Genomic DNA, 21,508 nt, shown 5'->3' on the forward strand with positions numbered 1-21,508 from the left:
GGTTCTTTTGCCAATTACCTTAAATCTGTGTCCTCTGGTTACTGACCCTGCTGCCACTGGAAACAGTTTCTCCTTATTTACTCTATTAAAACCCTTTATGATTTTGAACACCTCTATTAAATCTCCCATTAACCTTCTCTGCTCTAAGGAGATCAATCCCAGCTTCTTTGTGTCTCAACATGACTGAAGTCCCTCATCCCTGGTATTATTCTAGGAAATCTCCTCTGCAACCTCTCTAAGGCCGTAACATCCTTCCTAAAAAGGGCTGGAATACGAAGGGGTGGAAGTTATGTTACAGCTGTACAGTTCTCTGGTTAAACCCCAACTGGAGGCTGCATTCAGTTCTGGGCACTGGACCTCAGGAACGATATATTGGCCTTGGAGGGAGTGCAGCGCAGATTCACCAGAATGATACCAGAGCTAAAAGGGTTGAATTATGAGAACAGATTACATAGACTGGGCTTGTATTCCCTTGAATATAGAAGATTAAGGGATGATCTAATTGAAGTGTTTAAGATGATTAAATGATTTGATAGGGTAGATAGAGAGAAAGTATTTCCTTTGGTAGGAGAGTCCTGGCTGGGAGTCAATTGAAAATTTCAAGACTGAGATTGATAGATTTTTGTTGGGCAAGGATTACGGAACCAAGGCGGGTAGATAGAGTTAAGATACAGATCAGCCATGGTCTCAATGAATGGCGGAACAGGCTCGAGGGGTTGAATGGCCTACTCCTGATCCTATGTTAAGTGTGATGCCCAGCTGGGGCATAATCAGTGTTTTATAAAGGTTTAGCATAACTTCCTTTGTACTCTATGCCTCTGTTTATAAAGCCATGGATCCTTTATGTTGCCATGGTCAAGCTGATGGCTTTCCTGACCAGCTTGGAGAACAAAAACACAGTTCAGAAAGCCCTGGGAATGGAGTCAGATCTAGCAAGAGAAAAGGCTTTCATTTTAAGATACAACCAGTCAGGGACAGAGGAAAAGCTGACCAGAAAAGTGAATATTTAGCCAGCTATCAGGGAAAGTGTGGAGTATTAATTATTTTATTTGTTAAGACAAATTTTTCTGTTTAACTAACTTGATTTTTGATGAGGTAACAGAGAGGGTCGATGAGGGCAATGCAGTTGATGTGGTGTATATGGACTTGCAAAAGGCGTTTGATAAAGTGCCACATAATAGGCTTGTCATCAAGATTGAAGCCCGTGGAATAAAGGGGGCAGTAGCAGCATGGATACAAAATTGGCTAAGTAACATGAAGCAGAGAGAAGCGGTGAACGGTTGTTTTTTGGAAGGAGGGAGATAATTAGTTGGTTCCCCAGGGGTCAGTGCTGGGACCACTGCTTTTTTTGATATATATTAATGACTTAGACTTGGGTGTACAGGGCACAATTTCAAAATTTGCAGATGACACAAATTCTTGACACAACTTGGAAGTGTAGTGAACAGTGAGGAGGACAGTGATAGACTTCAAGAGGATATAGACAGGCTGGTGGAATAGGCGGACACTGGCAGATGAAATTTAACGCGGAAAAATGCGAAGTGATACATTTCGGTAGGCAGAACGAGGAAAGGCAATATAAACTAGAGGGCACAACTCAAAGAGGTACATGAACAGTGAGGTCTGGGGACATACGTGCACAAATCATTGGCAGTGGCAAGGCAGGTTGAGAATGCACTTAAAAAAGCATACGGGATCCTGGGCTTTATAAATAGAGGCAGAGAGTACAAAAGCTAGGAGATCATGATGAACCTTTATAAAACACTGGTCGACCACAACTGGAATACTGTGTCCAGTTCTGGGCACTGCACTTTAGGAAGGATGTGAAGGCCTTAGAGAGGGTGCAGAAGAGATTTACAAGAATGATTCCAGGGATGAGGGACTTCAGTTATGTGGATAGTCTGGAGAAGCTGGGTTTGCTCTCCTTGGAACAGAGAAGGTTGAGGAGATTTGATAGAGTCATGAAGGGTTTAGACAGAATAGATGGAGAGAAACTGTTCCCATTGGCAGAAGGGTCAAGAACCAGGAGACACAGATTTAAGGTGACTGGCAAAAGATCCAAAGGTGACATGAGGAAATTTTTTTTATTTTTTTCAAATAGGCAGCGAGTGGTTAGGATCTGGAATGCACTGCCGGGGTTGGGGGGGTGGGGTGGTTGGTGGAGGCAGATTCAGTTGTGGCTTTCAAAAGGGAACTGGATAAGTAATTGAAAGGAAAAAATTTGCAGGGCTGCAGGGAAAGGGCGGGGGAGTGGGACTGGCACTGGCTGGATTGCTCTTGCATAGAGCCGGCACGGACTCGATGGGCCGAATGGGCTCCTTACGTGCTGAAACCTTTCTATGATTCTAACAGGAGTCAGAAAGAAATTAAGTCGCACTATGCTGAAATTTAGGATAAATGTTACTCTGCTCTACATTACAACATTTCCCGACATTACAACAGTGACTACACTTCAAAAAGCACTTTCTTGGGATGAGGTTGTGAAATAGAAGGTCCTTTCTTGCTCGTTCACTCAACTGTAAAATAAACCAGTTTGTTGATTTGCATCTGTTTTCGTCTCACTGAAGCATGAATCAGCCCACCTTTCGAGATATTGGAGACGCGCACGAGATCGGGATCCAGTTAGTATAATGCAGGTTTTCGCAGTTATTGCCCGGAGTCACACTCATATTACTCAATATTGGACAGTGAAGGTAAACGCTGGGATATAGGGGACGTGGGATCCACTTTCGGGACAGCCCGGTGAGGTTGAATCAGAGGGAATATCTAGTGCAGATTCAAAATTTGGAAGGAACGTGATAGAATAGGGTGACAAAACTTCTGAAAGTATCAGGAAAGACTCAAAAGGAGGAACTCAAACATTAGCAGCTTTGCCGAGAGGACTAAAAGGCAACAGGCAAAAATGAAGGGAAAGGAAATCTAAGGTATGAGCTCGAGACTGAAGCCCAGAACCCAAGCCCTGTTTGACGCCTGCTGAAGTAGAGGTGTTACTGCATAAGGTGGTTGTGACGAGGGTGCCCATCCACATAAGTCAGCACTGCAGTACAGACTGATACCGTCAATAGCTGCATCAGCCCCTATGCTGCAAGGTATCTGTAGGTACCCTAGCGACAGAGGGCACAGCTCTGCATCCGGCTCTCTGCTGACCCAGTGTCACAGGCTAGCTGTACCAGGGCTTGGCAGATATGCTTGACAGCACCTTAACGACTGCAGCCAATCAGGTTGTGCTGGCTGACGCAAAGATCCGTGAGAACCCAAACGCCAGCAATAATATATCACTGAATATATTCAAGAAGGAGCTGGATAGATTTCTAGACACAAAAGGCATCAAGGGGTATGGGGAGAGAGCAGGAATATGGTATTGAGATAGAGGATCAGCCATGATCATATTAAATGGCGGAGCAGGCTCAAAGGGCCGAATGGCCTCCTCCTGCTCCTATTTTCTTTGTAAGAAAAAAAGTCAAGAAATGGTTGAAATACATTTCATTTAACATTAGTGTATCCTTTAAATGGCAGTTCCTTCTATTTGCCACTAGCAACCCTGGATGCTAAGTGGACTGGGGCACAATAAAGAACCAATGTTCTACACACCCTGAACATCAGGAGGGACACGCAGAATATCTCCACCCTCAAATTAAGATTAAACTGAAGTGCCCGCCCATTTTAAATTGGGTGTGACCAATCGGAAAATTCAGGCTAGTGAGTATTAATTCAGCACCAGTTCATAATATCCACCGAATAGTTTCTGGGATGCTCAATTACAAAAGGAAACACAAACAGGTGGAATTCCATCAGAAAACTCCATAAAAATTAAATACAAGTTAATGAATTGGCAATTTGGTCAGGTTCTACATGTACACTGACGACGCCCAGCTCTACCTCACCACCACCTCCCTCTCCCCCTCCACTGTCTGATTTATCATGCTGTTTGTCCGACATCCAGTATTGGATGAGCAGAAATTTCCTCCAACTAAATATTGGGAAGACCAAAGCCATTGTCTTTGGTCCCCATCACAAACTCCGTACCCTAGCCACTAACTCCATCCCTCTCCCTGGCCACTGTCTGAGGCTGAACCAGACTGTTCGCAACTTTGATGTCCAATTTGACCCCAAGATGAGCTTCCGACCCCATATCCGCTCCATCACCAAGACTGCCTAGTTCCACCTCCGTAACATAGCCCGTCTCCAGTCCTGCCTCAGCGCAACTGCTACTGAAACCCTCATCCATGCCTTTGTTACTCTAGACTTGACTATTCCAAAGCTCTCCTGGGCGCTCTCCCATCTTCCACCCTCCGTAAACTTGAGCTCATCTAAAACTCTGCTGCCCATATCCTAACTCGCTCCGAGTCCCGTTCACCCATCACCCCCTGTGCTCGCTGACCTACATTGGTTCCCGCACCAACAACGCCTCGATTTTAAAATTCTCATCCTTGTTTTCAAATCCCTCCATGGCCTCGCCACTCCCTATCTCTCTAACCTCATCCAGCCCTACAACCCTCCGAGACCTCTGCACACCTCCCCGATTTTCTTCGCTCCATCGTTGGCGGCCATGCCTTCAGCTGTGGAAGCCCTAAGCTCTGGAATTTCCTACTTAAATCTCTCCACCTCTCTCTCCTCCTTTAAGACACTCCTTAAAACCTACCTCTTTGACCAAGCTCTTGGTCACCTGTCCTAATATCTCCTTATGTGGCTCGCTATCAAATTTTATTTGAAAAACCGCTCCTGTGAAACGCCTTGGGACTTTTACTATGTTAAAGGCGCTATATAAATGCAAGTTGTTGCTGTTGTACATTTAAGCATCAAGTCAAACCACTGCATTGTGACATATCAAGATACTGGAAAGGCATCACAAGCACAGCGAGAATCTCTACAAGCAATGAGAGCGTCAAATAGTACCTGAATGAAACGTACTGCAATGGCAGGTCACTTTAAGAAATGTACTGGTAGGACTGACAGTATTCAAGTAAGCCAATCACTATATATCTTATGGTACGTGTTATGCAAATTCCTGCAAGTGCATCTCTAGCAGCCTCACGATGAACAAGCAACTTTATCAATTTCCTGCATGAAATGAGTTACAAGGTGTGAGATATCACATTACATAAAACACAGTGGAGATGACTTGCAGAATTGGAACCTGATAATCTCCTATTAAAATGAATGGGAGTGGCATAATTATATAATTAATGGGGTATGAAAAAACACAAGACATGCCGTAACACTATCACTAAATAACTTCCTTATTTCCCAGAACATCGACTGTGGTGTAGCTTGTTGCGGAGAGTCGCTGCTCCAACCTCTTCCGCTGTGCAGTAGTTTTTGTTATGAAGATTACAGCCTCAGGCCGACTCTTACGGAACTCGGTCCTCAAACCCTCCACCTCCCTCCTGACCGTTTGGCTTGCATTCCCTCGAGCATAGAAGATTAAGGGGTGATCTTAAAATTAAATAAAGCCAATTACACAGGTATGAGGGGCAAGTTGGCTAATGTAGATTGGGAAATTAAATTAATGGTAAGACGGCTGAAAAGCAATGGCAAATGTTTAAAGAAATATTTTAATATTCTCAACGAATATACATTCCATTCAGAAATAAAAACTCCACAGGAAAAGTGATCCACCCATGGCTAACTAAAGAATTAAGCATAGTATTAGATTATAAAAGAAGAGGCCTATAATGTTGTCAAGAAGAGTGAGGATTGGGAGAGTTTTAGAAACCAGCAAAAAGACGACCAAAAAAAAACTGATAAAAAGGGAGAAATTAGAATATGAAAGTAAACTAGCAAGAAATATAAAAATGGATTGTAAGAGCTTCTACAAGTATGTAAAAAGGAAGAGAGTAGCAAAAGTAAACCTTAGAGGCTGAGACAGTAGAAATTAAAACGGGGAATCAAGAAATGGCAGGTGCATTATACAAATATTTTGTATCTGTCTTCACAGTAGCAGACACAAAGCATACCAGAAATAGTGGGGAACCAAGGAGCTAATAAGAGTGGGGAACTTAAAGTAATTATCAGTAGATAAAAAGTACTTGAGAAACTAATGGGACTAAAAACCAATAAATCCCCTGGACCTGATGACCTACATCCGAGGGTTCTAAAAGAGGTGGCTGTAGAGATAGTGGATGCATTGGTTTTGATCTTCCAAAATTCCCTAGATTCTAGAACGGTTCCAGCAGATTGGAAGGTAGAAAATGTAACCCCGCTATTAAAGAAAGGAGGGAGAGAGAAAACGGAACTACAGGCCAGTTAGCCTCACATCAGTCATTGGGAAAATGCTGGAATCCATTACTAAGGAAGTGGTAGCAGGGCACTTAGAAAATCATAATATGATTAGGCAGAGTCAACATGGTTTTACGAAAGGGAAATAGTGTTTGACAAATCTATGAGAGTTTTTTTGAGGATGTAACTAGCAGGGTCGATAAAGGGGAACCAGTGGATGTAGTATATTTGGATTTCGAAAAGGCTTTCGATAAGGTGCCACACAAAAGACTGTTATGCAAGATAGGGGCTCATGGAGTTGGCGGTAATATATTAGCATGGATAGAGGATTGGTTAACAGACAGAAAACAGAGAGTAGGGATAAACAGGTAATTTTCAGGTTGGCAGGCTGTAATTTGTGGGGTACCGCAAGGATTGGTGCTTCAGCCTCAGTTATTTACAATCACCCCCCAGCCTTCCCCCAACCCCCCAAAATGATCGCAGAACCCGATCCCCGCCCAACAATCGCGGACCCCCGATCCCGATACCCACCCCCCACCCCCGTGATTGACTCCCCTGCGCAGTCCCATTCCCCCCCATCCATACAAACAAAGACTTACCTGAAGATTTGTCTGAAGACATTCTCTCCCTGGCTGGTCTCTTGTCTGACTGAGACCAGCCTGTCAATCAGCCGTACAGTCGGACGGGAAACCAACAAAAAAAAAGACGTCCTTACATCAAAATCATAAGGACATCCGGGAAACCCGTACGAATGGGTTTCCCGTCTGTAATTTGACCCCCCTGCCCTCGTTCCTGGCTCGGGGTCAAAATCATGCCTTATGTCTCTACTTATAAAGCCCAGAATCCCGAATACTTTTATAAACCGTATTTAAAACCTGTCCTGCCATCTTCAAAGAATTGTGCACGTATACCCCCAGGCCTCCCTGTTCCTGCGCCCCCTTTAGAATTGTACCATTTAGTTTATATTGCCTCTCCTCGTTCTTCCTACCGAAATGTATCACTTCGCACTTCTCTGCGTGAAGTTTCATCTGTCACATGTCCGCCCATTCCACCGGCCTGTCTACATTCTCCTGAAGTCTATCACTATCCTCCTCAATGTTCACTACCCTTCCAAGTTTTGTGTCATCTGCAAATTTTGAAATTGTGCCCTGTACACCCAAGTCCAAGTCAATATATATATATATAGAAAAAAAGCAGTGGTCCCAGCACCGACCCCTGGGGAACACCACTGTACACCTCCCTCCAGTCCGAAAAACAATCGTTCACCACTACTCTCGGTTTCCTGTCACTTGGCCAATTTCGTATCCATGATGCCACAGCCCCCTTTTATTCCATGGGCTTCAACTTTGATGACAAGGCTATTATGTGGCACTTTGTCAAAAGCCTTTTGAAAGTCCAATAGACCACATCAACCGCATTGCCCTCATGAACCCTCTGTTAGCGTATCAAAAAATTCAATCAAGTTAGTTGAACATGATTTGCCTTTAACAAATCCGTGCTGGCTTTTCTTAATTAATCCACAATTGTCCAAGTGACTATTAATTTTGTCCCGGATTATCGTTATTAAAAGCTTCCCCATCACTATTCAGGGGTGATGTCAGGAAGCACTTCTTCACACAAAGGGGAGTGGAAATCTGGAACTCTGTCCCCCAAAAAGCTGTTGAGGCTGGGGGTCAATTGAAAATTTCAAGACTGAGATTGATAGATTTTTGTTAGGCAAGGGTATTATGGGTTAGGGAACCAAGGCGGGTAGATGGAGTTAAGATACACATCACTCATGATCTAACTGAATGGCGAACAGGCTCAAAAGGTCTGAATGGTCTCCTCTCTATAAGCCTTCTCAAAGCACATGCCATAAACTGTAGCTTTCAGTCGCCTCTCATGGTCCTCTTGCAAAAGCACAGCAACTGCTCCTTTTCTCCTCTGTGAAAGGACCAAGGCCCCAGGCTGGGACATTTTACTACATTAAAGGGCTTTATAAATGCTAGTTGTTGTAGTAAAATTTATTTCTGTTCAGCACTGGAAGTAGGAGAAGCTGACTTGGTATCCAGCAGTCCCGCTATATCCAGTATTATTGTCACACCCCACGGTTCTCCAAACATAACACCACTGACATTCCGGGCCGGCACCGAGGGAGCGCCGCACTGTCGGAGGGCCGGCACCGAGGGAGCGCCGCACTGTCGGAGGGCCGGCACCGAGGGAGCGCCGCACTGTCGGAGGGCCGGCACCGAGGGAGCGCCGCACTGTCGGAGGGCCGGCACCGAGGGAGCGCCGCACTGTCGGAGGGCCGGCACCGAGGGAGCGCCGCACTGTCGGAGGGCCGGCACCGAGGGAGCGCCGCACTGTCGGAGGGCCGGCACCGAGGGAGCGCCGCACTGTCGGAGGGCCGGCACCGAGGGAGCGCCGCACTGTCGGAGGGCCGGCACCGAGGGAGCGCCGCACTGTCGGAGGGCCGGCACCGAGGGAGCGCCGCACTGTCGGAGGGCCGGCACCGAGGGAGCGCCGCACTGTCGGAGGGCCGGCACCGAGGGAGCGCCGCACTGTCGGAGGGCCGGCACCGAGGGAGCGCCGCACTGTCGGAGGGCCGGCACCGAGGGAGCGCCGCACTGTCGGAGGGCCGGCACCGAGGGAGCGCCGCACTGTCGGAGGGCCGGCACCGAGGGAGCGCCGCACTGTCGGAGGGCCGGCACCGAGGGAGCGCCGCACTGTCGGAGGGCCGGCACCGAGGGAGCGCCGCACTGTCGGAGGGCCGGCACCGAGGGAGCGCCGCACTGTCGGAGGGCCGGCACCGAGGGAGCGCCGCACTGTCGGAGGGCCGGCACCGAGGGAGCGCCGCACTGTCGGAGGGCCGGCACCGAGGGAGCGCCGCACTGTCGGAGGGCCGGCACCGAGGGAGCGCCGCACTGTCGGAGGGCCGGCACCGAGGGAGCGCCGCACTGTCGGAGGGCCGGCACCGAGGGAGCGCCGCACTGTCGGAGGGCCGGCACCGAGGGAGCGCCGCACTGTCGGAGGGCCGGCACCGAGGGAGCGCCGCACTGTCGGAGGGCCGGCACCGAGGGAGCGCCGCACTGTCGGAGGGCCGGCACCGAGGGAGCGCCGCACTGTCGGAGGGCCGGCACCGAGGGAGCGCCGCACTGTCGGAGGGCCGGCACCGAGGGAGCGCCGCACTGTCGGAGGGCCGGCACCGAGGGAGCGCCGCACTGTCGGAGGGCCGGCACCGAGGGAGCGCCGCACTGTCGGAGGGCCGGCACCGAGGGAGCGCCGCACTGTCGGAGGTGCTGTCTTTCGGACGAGACGTTAAACCGATGCCCTGTCTGCCCTCCCTGGTGGACGGAAAAGATCCCGTGGCCACTATTTCGAAGAAGAGCAGGGGAGTTCCCCCTGGTGTCCTGGCCAATATTTATCCCTCAACCAACATCACTAAAACAGATTACCTGGTCATTTATCTCATTTCTGTTTGTGGGACCTTGCCGACTGCAAATTAGGCTGCTGAGTTTCCTTCATTACAACAGGGTCTACATTTCAAAAGTACTTAATTGGCTGTAAAGTGCTTTCGGATGTCCTGAGGTTGTGAAAGGCGCTGTATAAATGTTATTTTTCCCCTCTCTCTCTTTCTTTGGTAAGGGTATTAAGGATTGGGGAAATCAAGACAGGCAGACAGAATTAAGATACAGATCAGCCATGATCTATTTGAATGGTGGAGCAGGCTCAATGGGCAGAATGGCCTCCTCCTGTTCCAATGTTACTTTAATAGTCTAGTGGCTGCAAGTGTACTGATAAACCATACAGCCATTCAGTCTCAAACAAGCAAGTTTCAAGCTTCCATTAAAAAGTGAATGAATGAGTGAACTGGCCGATGCAGAGATCATGACTCAAAAGTATGATTTTCCTGAGTGTCCCTTGCATCAAGGACTCAAGAACACTTCTTAACTGATACAAATAAACTACTCAGCTCTGCGGCATCAGAGATTTATACTTCAGGGACGAGATTGAATCAGTGAATATACCCAATAATTTACAGGCTCTCTCTCTGATTAACATTCCTGTTAATTCAAACCTGTTTTTGTTTAAAAAATAGAATTATCCTGTAGTTTGAATTAAATAATCTTAATAAAACAGCACAAGAGGCATTTCAAAATGAACAGATAATTTGAGTGGAGTAACTTTGAAATAAAAAGATTAGATTATAGTCCCGTGATTTGTGGGGTGAGGAATCGATTACAATAGAGCTTTGAGACAGGTTATTTAACTACACAACCCTTCATGCCAACGCACTTTAATACCTTATTGCTGTGGTGTACACAAGTCTCTGGGTTTCTCTTTAGCATGGCGAGTAGTGAAGAATGTTTGAAGTTAGAATAGAAGTCAGCGGGAAACGGAAAAATTGCAGAGTGAAAATTTCAGAGCAGCAAACACATTGGTAACAAGGGGGGTGGCGGAGGAGGAGAGCGGGAGAGCGCATATTTTCCTTATGACATTGAAAAAAAAACCTGACAATTAGCTGGCACCTTATTACATCTCTCAGACGCACCACATACCAAGAATTGCTTTGAAATGCCGTCACTGTCCTATTGCTGGACAGTATTCAAAAGTTCAACATTGTCCTGAATTATTGTAGTTACTTATATACAGGATTTTTGTTTAAACATTCATTCAAATAGCAAACACCTATTTACACCTTTTCTGTATGCGAGTGTAAGATTAAGCCTTTTACGATATTTTTTCTAGTATTAAAAAACTTATGTTTAGCGTAGGTGTTTTTAACATATAAACCACTCACTTATGGGTTAGGCATTCTAATACATGAAACTAGCTCACGGTTATAGACATTAGATTAACATAAGAACATAAGAAATAGGAGCAGGAGTAGGCCATATGGCTCCTCGAGCCTGCTCCACCATTCAATAAGGTCATGGCTGATCTTCTACCTCAACTCCACTTTCCTGCCCGATCCTATATCCCTCGATTCCTCACAGTGTACAAAAATCTAATCGATCTCTGTTTTGAATGTACTCAATGACTGAGCATCCACAGCCCTCTGGGGAGGAGAATTCCAAAGATTCACCACCCTCTGAGTGAAGAAATTCCTCCTCATCTCGATCCCAAATGGCCGATATCTTATCTTGAGACTATGTCCCCTAGTTCTAGACTCCACAGCCAGGGGAAACAACCTCTCAGCATCTACCCTGACAAGCCCCCTCAGAATTTTATACGTTTCAATGAGATCATCTCTCATTCTTCCAAACTCCAGAGTGTCTAGGCTCATTCTACTCAATCTCTCCTCATAGGACAACCCTCTCATCCCAGGAATTAATCTATTACACCGCCACTAAGGCAAGTATATCCTTCCTTAGATAAGGAGACCAAAACTCTACACAGTACTCCAGGTGTGGTCTCACCAGAGATTAAGCATTAACACACAAACAGCTATAAAGACAGAAATGGTTAAATTAAACTACCCATAGGCAGAAGGATATAGCTAACAAAGGATGCTTCTAATACTTGTTTTTAGAGCAGTCTGTTCCAAGGATGAGAAGCAAGGCTTTGAGGGGGTTTGGACACTGATAAGGGAGGCCTGCGGATTCCATAGTCTGGAACAAGTGAGATAAAAGACAGGCAGCTGTGGACAATCCACCAAGCTTATTATAAGTGTGTTTTAAACGCTAATATTCTTGTAGATGCCTGAGGCGTGAATCCATGAGCAGAACAGGGTAATATTATTTCTTTGTACTATTACTGGACTAGATCAATGTTAAGACTTGTCACACAATAAATAGAATTGTTGCAACCTTTTGGTGTCAGATGTGAATTCTCTTACGGGGGGGGGGGGTGACACTTGCATTCTGTACCCACTCGTTTCAATCACCTCTAAACCAATTCAGCCCAAAAATCAAACATTCAGAGTGAGACAGATCTCTGCCTGAGCAGCGCAATGCTTCAGCACAGTGATTTACACGGATCGCAACATCCAGGCACCCTCAATTGGCGACATATTTTGAAACGCAGTTTATGAAAGCTGTTCCAGAAAGAAATGAAAAATACACTTTACCTCGTTTCCAATTGCTCTCACTTTATCCAATGCGTCCAGAAAATACTTCTCTGCAGTCTTCCAGCTGAAAAACAATTATTGAAATTAAAGCTCAGGAAAGAACGACAAATTAAAAGACAGCTGTGGAATCAGAACCTCTGGCGTGACAAATTTATCCAACTATAACATATTGAAGACCTTATTTCTGCAAACATTTCCTGCATTCACCAGTTGTCCTGTCTTTATGACATTTTTTATGTCAAACTTTTTCCTCAACAATGATTTCTCATGTCCACATTTATAACGTGTTTTGCCTATGTAAACTTGTCATGCTGTAATTACACAGACTGTCCACTGGGTGGCTCAGTGCCAATTTTCATAGAATGATACAGCACAGAAGTTCAGCCATTCGGCCCATCGTGCCTGTGCCAGCTCTTTGAGAGAGCAATCCAGTTAGTCCCACTCCCCTTCTCTTTCCCCATAACCCTGTTTAGCATTTTGTATCCTTCCTTTTCAAATACTTTAGTTTTCTTTTAAATGGTGTTATGGTCTCTGCCTCAATTGTAGCAAAGCATTCACTGCTCTAAATAGTCTCTTATATGGCAGTTAATTAAACACCTTTTTAAAATCATATATACCACCCACCACATTCTCTCTATTTGTGCATTCCAATTTTCAATTCAATTAGTAAAGCATGGTTTGTTGTGTAATTTATAAATGGGCATGTTAATACAAATTCAGAAATTTAAACCTACTTACTCTGCATTTTGAAAAGCCACCACTCCCATCTCATGAAGTACAAAAGGGTCCTCGGGTGCAGTGCTCAAGGCCTGACTGAAAAACCTTTCTGCCAGTTTGGAATTGTTGGTCAGTCCGTACTCAAGTCCAATATACAACATTGGTAAATGACACCTGCGGGCAACAGAATAAAAAATCTAAAGCAAAATATTGCGGATGCTGGAAATCTGAAATAAAAGCAGAAAATGCTGGAGAAGCTCAGCAGGTCAGGCAGCGTCTGTGGAGAAAGAAACAGAGTTAACGTTTCAGGTCGAAGACTTTTCGTCAGAACTGGAAGATGTTAAAAGAGTTGAAGTTTTTGAGCAAATACAGAGACGGGGAAAGGGGGAGGAAAGAACAAAAGGGAAGGTCTGTGATAGGGTAGAGGGCAAGAGTGATTAAATGACAAAAGGGATGATGGTGCAAGGCAAGGAAGGGACAAGTAAAGAAACAAAAGATTGGTCTAGAGGAGCTGTAAATGGCAACAGCAGAACCATTACCAATAGCTGCAGTACAATAAATCAAAAAAAAATTTGAAAAAAAAAATGGGAGCAGTGGTTCTGATCTGAAGTTATTGAAATCAGTGTTGAGTCCGGAAGGTTGTAAAGTGCCTAAACAAAAGATGAGCTGCTGTTCCTCGAGCTTCATTGGAACGGTGCAAGAGGCCGAGCACAGAGAGGTCAGAGTGGGAGTGGGACGGGGAATTAAAATAGCAAGAGATCAGGGTCACGCTGGCGGACAGAGCTGAGGTGTTCAGCAAAGCGATCACCCAATCTGCGTTTGGTCTCCCCAGTGTAGAGGAGACCGTATTGTGAGCAGCGAATACAGGATATTACTTGTAATTCATTCAATTTAGATCACTGTTTCACCTGGAAGGAGTGTTTGGGGCCTTGGATGGTGGGAAGGGAGGAGGTGAAGGGGCAGGTGTTGCAGCTCCTGTGCTCGCACGGGAAGATGCCGGGGGGAGGAGAGCGGGCGTTGGGGGTGACGGAAGAGTGGACCAGGGTGTTGCGGAGGGAGCAGTCCCTTCGGAATGCTGAAAGGGGAGGGGCAGATGTCTTTGGTAGTGGCATCACGCTGGAGGTGGCGGAAATGGTGGAGGATGATACGTTGAACGTGGAGGTCGGTGGGGTGGACGGCGAGGACGGGGGGACCCGATCATGGTTCTGGGAGGAAGGGAAAGAGGTGAGGGCAGAAGTGCAAGGCGGTAGCTCACCACCACCTTTTCAAGGGCAATTAGGGATGGACAATAAATGCTGGCCTTGCCAGCGATGCCCACATCCCATGAACGAATAAAAAAAAAGTGCGGGAAATGGGACGCACATGGTCGAGGGCCCAGTCAACTACAGTGGAGGGGAAGACATATCGGAAGCACTGGTAAAGAAAGTGGCATCGTTAGAACAGATGCGACGGAGAAAGAGAAACTGGGAGAAGGGAAGAGTCCTTACAGGAAGCGGGGTGGGAAGAAGTGTAATCAAGGTAGCTGTGGGAGTCGGTGGGCTGATAATAGATATTGGTTGACAACCTATCCCCAGAAATGGAGATAGAGAAGTCGAGGAAGGGAAGGGAAGAGAGATGGACCATGTGAAAGGTGGAAATTGTGGCCCCAAGCTCCACCCCTCTCCGCCTACCTTCTCGCTGGGCAAGACGGCCTAGTTTACCTAGTACTTTTTCTCTAGTGATAGTGATTGTTTTTAGTTCCTCCCTCCCCTTTGCCCCTTGATTTTCTACTATTATTTGTATGTTATTAGTGTCTTCTACTGTGAAGACAGATACAAAATATCTGTTCAATTCCTCTGCCATTTCCTTGTTTTCCATTATTATTTCCCCAGTCTCATCCTCTAAGGGGCCAATGTTTACTTTAGCTACCCTCTTCCTTTTTATATACTTGTAGAAGCTTTTACTGTCAGTTTTTATATTTCTTTCTTAACCTGAACTTCTCAATTCTTTTTTAATTCCATAAACCTGTATGCCGGGGGGTTAGTCTTTGTGTGAATAAAGCATGGTTTGATTTGCAGGTATTTCTGTGTAGTGTCCATAATGCCCGTTGTCTTCGCTGATTCTGATTTTATTTATACCCCTGACAAAAGGGCTGCAGTGTTAGAGGTTTTTTATTCTAAAAACAGAAAATGCTGCAGGAGCTCAGCAAGTCAGGCAGCATCTGTGCAGAAAGAAACAGAGTTAACGTTTCAGGTCGAAGGCCTCTCGTCAGAACTGGAAAATGTTAAAGTCTTTAAACAAATACAGAGCTTGGGAAAGCTGGGGGTGGGGGAGGGAGGAGAGGAAAGAACAAAAAGGATGGCCTGTGACATGCTGAGCTCCTGCAGCATTTTCTGATATTGCGCCGGCCTGAATGATATACAGCGAGACTTCCACTTGGGCTGTGCAGCTTGCTAGTGGCATGGTAATGCGGCTCACTCCTCGAAATGGACTGGTCCTCCCGCCTGAAGGATCAGGTGGCCTGCCTGCGTGCTCCATCAGCTGGTGGTCCGACTCTTCCCCTCCAGCCTCCACATTCAACGTATCATCTTCTGCCATTTCCGCCACCTCCAGCACAATCCCACCGCCAAACACATCTTCCCCTCCCCTCCCCTTTCAGCATTCCGAAGGGACGGTTCCCTCCGCAACACCCTGGTCCACTCTTCCATCACCAAATTTCCTCCCCACGGCAGTTTCCCATGCGTGCGTAGGAGATTCAACACCTGCCTCTTCACCTTTTCCCTTCCCACCATCCAGGGCCCCAAACACTCCTTCCCGGTGAAACAGCGATTTACTTGTACTTCTTTCAATTTAGTATCCTGTATTCACTGCTCACAATGCGGTCTCCTCTACACTGGGGAGACCAAATTGGGCGATCGCTTTGCTGAACACCTCCGCCCTGTCCGCAAGCGTGACCCTGACCTGCCGGTCGCTTGCCATTTTAATTCCCCGTCCCACTCCCACTCTGACCTCGGCCTCTAACACTGTTCCAATGAAGCTCAACGGAAGCTCGAGGAACAGCACCTCATCTTTCATTTAGGCACTTTACAACCTTCCAGACTCAACATTGATTTCAATAATTTCAGATCATAACCTCTGCTCCCATTTTTTTCCCAATACATATTTGTTTGTTTATATATTTATTGGACTGCAGCTGCTGCTAATGGTTCTGCTGTTGTCATTGCAGCTACTCTAGACCAGTCTTTTGTTTCTTAACCTGTGCCAATAACACCTTCCTTGCCTTGCACCATCATCCCTTTTGTCATTTAATCACTCTTGCCCTCTACCCTATCACAGGCCATCCTTTTTGTTCTTTCCTCTCCTCCCTCCCTCCCCCACCCCCAGCTTTCCCAAGCTCTGTATTTGCTTAAAGACTTTAACATTTTCCAGTTCTGACGAAAGGTCTTCGACCTGAAACGTTAACTCTGTTTCTTTCTGCACAGATGCTGCCTGACATGCTGAGCTCCTGCAGCATTTTCTGTTTTTAGAATAAAAAATCTCTCTAACACTGCAGCCCTTTTGTCAGGGGTATAAATAAAATCAGAATCAGCGAAAACAACGGGCGTTATGGACACTGCACAGAAATACCTGCAAATCAAACCTTGCTTTATTCACACAAAGACTAACCCCCGGGCACACAGGTTTATGGAATTAAAAAAAGAATTGAGACGTTCAGGTTAAGAAAGAAATATAAAAACCGACAGGAAAAGCTTCTACAAGTATATAAAAAGGAAGAGGGTAGCTAAAGTAAACATTGGCCCCTTAGAGGATGAGACTGGGGAAATAATAATGGAAAACAAGGAAATGGCAGAGGAATTGAACAGATATTTTGTATCTGTCTTCACAGTAGAAGACACTAATAACATACCAATAATAGTAGAAAATCAAGGGGCAAAGGGGAGGGAGGAACTAAAAACAATCACTATCACTAGAGAAAAAGTACTAGGTAAACTAATGGGTCTACAGGCCGACAAGTCCCCTGGACCTGATGGCTTGCATCCGAGGGTCTTAAAGGAAGTGGCTACAGAGATAGTGGGTGCATTGGTTGTAATATTCCAGAATTCACTAGATTCTGGAAAGGTCCCAGCGGATTGGAAAACCGCAAACATAACACACCTATTCAAGAAGGGAGTGAGACAGAAAGCAGGTAACTATAGACCAGTTAGCCTAACATCTGTCATTGGGAAAATGATAGAATCCATTATTAAGGAAGTAGTAGCAGGACATTTGGAGTCTCATAATACAATCAAGGAGAGTCAACATGGTTTTATGAAGGGGAAATCATGTCTGACACATTTATTAGAGTTCTTTGAGGAAGTAACGGGCAGGGTGGATAAAGGGGAACCAATGGATGCAGTATATTTGGTTTTCCAAAAGGCATTCGATAAGGTGCCACATAAAAGATTACTGCACAAGATAAGAGCTCATGGTGTTGGGGGGTAATATACTGGCATGGATAGAGGATTGGCTAACTAACAGAAAACAAAGAGTCGGGATAAAAGGGTAATTTTCAAAATGGCAATCTGTAACTAGTGGGGTGCCGCAGGGATCAGTGCTGGGGCCTCAACTATTTACAATATATATCAATGACTTGGATGAAGGAACAGAGTGTCTTGTGGCCAAATTTGCTGATGATACAAAGATAGGTGGAAAAGCAAGTTGTGATGAGGACACAAAGTGTCTGCAAAGGGATATTGACAGGTTAAGCGAATGGGCACAAATTTAGCAGATGGAATATAATGTGGGAAAATGTGAAGCCATCCACTTTGGGAAGAAAAATAAAAAAAGCAAAATATTATTTGAACAGAGAAATATTACAAAATGCTGCGGTACAGAGGGATCTGGGTGTTCTCGTACATGAAACACAAAGTCAACATACAGGTGCAGCAGGTAATCCGGAAGGCAAATGAAATATTGGTCTTTATTTCTAGGGGGATGGAGTATAAAAGCAGGGAAGTCATGCTACAACTGTACAGGGTGCTGGTGAGACCACACCTGGAGTACTGCATACAGTTCTGGTGCCCTTACTTAAGGAAGGACATACTTACATTGGAGGCAGTTCAGAGAAGGTTCACTAGGTTGATTCTGGATATGGAAGGGTTGTCTAATGAGGAAAGATTGAACAGGTTGGGTCTATACTCATTGGAGTTTAGAAGAATGAGAGGAGATCTTATTGAAATATACAAGATTCTGAGGGGACTCGATAGGGTAGATGCTGAGAGGATGTTACCCCTCATGGGGGAATCTAAAACTAGGGGGCATAGTCGCAGAATAAGGGGTTGCCCGTTTAAGACGGAAATGAAGAGGAATTTCTTCTCCCAGAGGGTCGTGAATCTTGGGAATTCTTTACCCCAAAAAGCTGTGGAGGCTGAGTCATTGAATAACATTCAAGGCTGAGTTAGACAAATTTTTGATCAGCAAGGGAGTCAAAGGATATGGGGAAAGAGCGGGAAAGTGGAGGGGAGGTAAAAATCAGATCAGCCATGATCTTATTAAATGGCAGAGCAGGCTTGAGGGGCCGAATGGCCTACTCCTGCTCCTATCTCTTATGGTCTTATAAGACAAATGATAACTGAAATCAACTGGTTTAACTCGCAAGTCATTTACTTTTAAACATTCCGTTCTTCTTGCACTATTCCAATGCACTCCTGGCCGGCCACCCATCTTCCACCCTCCATAAACTTGAGCTCATCCAAAACTCTGCTGCCCGTAACCTAACTCGCACCAAGTCCCGTTCACCCATCACCCCTGCTTTCGCTGACCTACATTGGCTCCCGATCCGGGAAGACCTTGATTTTAAAATTCTCATCCTTGTGTTCAAATCCCTCCATAGCCTCACCCCTCCCTATCTCTGTAACCTCCTCCAGCCCCACAAACCTCCGAGATCTCTGCGCTCCTCCAATTCTGGCCTCTTGCACATCCCCATTTTCATCATTCCACCATCGGCGGCCGTGCCTTCAGCTGCCTGGACCCTAAGCTCTGGAATTCCCTCCCTAAACCTCTCTACCTCTCTCTCCACCTTTAAGACGCTCCTTAAAACCTACCTCTTTGACCAACCTTCTGGTCACCTGTCCTAATATCTCCTTACGTGGCTCGATATCAAATTTTGTTTGATAATCGCTCCTGAGAAGCACCTTGGGACGTTTTACAATGTTAAAGGCGCTACATAAATGCAAGTTGTTGTTGTTCCTGAACAAATACTTGGATGAACAAATCTTAAAAATGTAGATGAGTACTGCTGGGCATAATGCCATTTCAGGGAGTGCAGGGGTCTACCTGCCAAAAAATGTTTCAGGAATGTCCCAAGGCACTTTACAACCAATGTATTACTTTTGAAGTACAGTCACGGTTGTTAAGTAGGCATGTGCAGCAGCCAATCTGCTCACAGCAAGATCTCACAAACAGCAAGTGAATAAATGATCAGCTAATCAGTTTTTGATTGTGTTGGTCGAGAGAGGAATGGTGCCCAGGGGACTGGAAGAACTTTCCACTCCTCTTCGAACGGTGTCACGAGATCTTTTACACCTGTCCAGGAAGACAGAGTTTAATGTCTCATCTGAAAGACGGCACCTCCGACAGCGCAGCACTCCCTCAGTATGACACTGAAGTGTCAGCCTAGATTATATGCTCAAATCCTAGAGTGGGACTTGTACCCGTATCTTCTGACTCAGAGGAGAGAGTGCGACTAACTGAGCCAAGCTGACGCTGGTTGGAAGGTTGGAAATGGGGTGTCAGTTGAAGAGAACAGAAGGGTGAAGAGTAGGGTTGCTGAAATCAGTTCTGAAGACCATGTTTGAGGATGATGTCAGCAAGCACGGTTTGAAACCAAGAACTGCAGAGCAAAAACCAACGATGCTGTTTTAAAATCCAAAAGTTTGATGGAGATCACCAGTGAGGTGAACAATCATTTAGCTTGCGTTAAAAGATTTACTGACGATTCCAACGGAGAGGCAATACCTACCCTTTCATTAGCTGTGCTGCTGTGAAGTAGGCAGCCATAGCCTGGTCATGTTCACCTTCCACTGCAAAAGAATGGCCATAGGCGATCCATGCCGGCCCATAGGTTCGCTCAAGGGTTGTGGCTTTACTGAAAGGTTAAACAATGTCAATTAGAAAAACAAGCCGACAGAATCCTTCCCAATTAACAGGAGTTGTTGTATAGGTCAGAAGGGAAACTAGGTTTTAGATTATCATCAGAACAGGAGGAAGAGGTTAGAAGAATTTTTTTTTTCAAATGTAAAAAAGAGTGGAGGAATGGGATAGACTCTTCAGAGAGCCAGCACAGACCTGGCCTCGTTCTGTTCTGTAAAATTCTATGATGCAATTAAGTTCAAACAGTCTGAAGTCACTGCGTGTCCCATGTACGGAACATAAGGACAGGAGGAGGCCATTCAGCCCCTTGAGCCTGTTCCATCATTCAATTAGATCATGGCTGATCTATACCTCAACTCCATATACCTGCCGTTACTCCATATCTCTTGATACCCTTACCCAAAAAAAAAAATCTTTCAATCTTAGTCTTGAAAATTTTGATTGATCCCCAGCATCCAGAGCTTTTTGGGGTGGGGGGAAATGTTTTCCAGATTTCCACTACCCTTTGTGTGAAAAAGTACTTCCTGATTTCACTCCTGAACGGCCTGGCTCTAATTTTATTATGGGAATGTACACGTAAACAACAATGACATCATAAAATATTTATATGAATGTACCCTTAACTGTACAATGGAATATCAGCAAAGTGCAAACAATTTTAAAAACACAAAATTCAAAACAAGAACAAAGTAAAGAATAAACAAGAAAAATAGATTTACACGTAAAACATCCACAGTGACCCAATAACTCATGAAACACTGGTTATGTTCTCACCTGAGATATCTTCTAGCATGTTCATTTTTGTGGCCAACCATGAGGTAATAACAGCCCACAGCAAACCAAGACACCTGTGTAGAGATCACAACCATCAGTACCGGGCAAGTGATGTTTTATATTAAACATACCGCAGCTGAAACTTCTTTGCCCAGAGTGTGAAACTCGCTACCACAAGGAGTAGTTGAGGCAAAAAGCATAGATGGATTTAAGGGAGAAAGGAATAGAAGGATTTCCTGATAGGGTGAGATGAAGTAGGGTGGGAGGAGGCTCGTGTGGAGCATAAACACCGGCATAGACCCGTTGGGCCGTATGGCCTGTTTCTGTGCTGTAAATTCCATGTATCTGAAAACACATGCAATGGGATTGCACAAAGTCTCAACCAGTCAGTAGGTGAGCATTCCTGGGATGAGAGGGTTGTCCTATGAGGAGAGATTGAGTAAAATGAGGTCTATACTCTCTGGAGTTTAGAAGAATGAGAGGTGATCTCATTGAAACACACAAGATTCTGAGGGGACTTCATAAGGCAGATGCTGAGAGGTTGATCACAGATCAGCCATGATCAAATGGCAGAGCAGGCTCGAGGGGCTGAATGGCCTACTCCTGTTCCTATATTCCTAGGTTGTTTCCTCTGGCTGG

The 21,508-nt window shown here is 45.6% G+C and overlaps 1 protein-coding gene across 2 annotated transcripts in view; it reads right to left on the reverse strand.

The window, feature by feature from the left end:
• The window catches only part of cdc16 (cell division cycle 16 homolog (S. cerevisiae)), a 69,115-nt gene that overhangs the window by 18,115 nt on the left and 29,492 nt on the right, over nucleotides 1-21,508 (reverse strand). For both annotated transcript variants that reach the window (XM_067986632.1, XM_067986633.1), the window contains 4 exons: nucleotides 20,870-20,943; nucleotides 19,965-20,090; nucleotides 13,007-13,159; nucleotides 12,269-12,332 (listed from right to left, as the gene is read on the reverse strand). In XM_067986632.1, coding sequence (XP_067842733.1) covers nucleotides 12,269-12,332; nucleotides 13,007-13,159; nucleotides 19,965-20,090; nucleotides 20,870-20,943 — 417 coding nt within the window. The remainder of the gene's footprint in view (nucleotides 1-12,268; nucleotides 12,333-13,006; nucleotides 13,160-19,964; nucleotides 20,091-20,869; nucleotides 20,944-21,508) is intronic.

Source organism: Heptranchias perlo, chromosome 6 (genome assembly GCF_035084215.1).
Source record: "Heptranchias perlo isolate sHepPer1 chromosome 6, sHepPer1.hap1, whole genome shotgun sequence".
NCBI lineage: Eukaryota > Metazoa > Chordata > Chondrichthyes > Hexanchiformes > Hexanchidae > Heptranchias > Heptranchias perlo.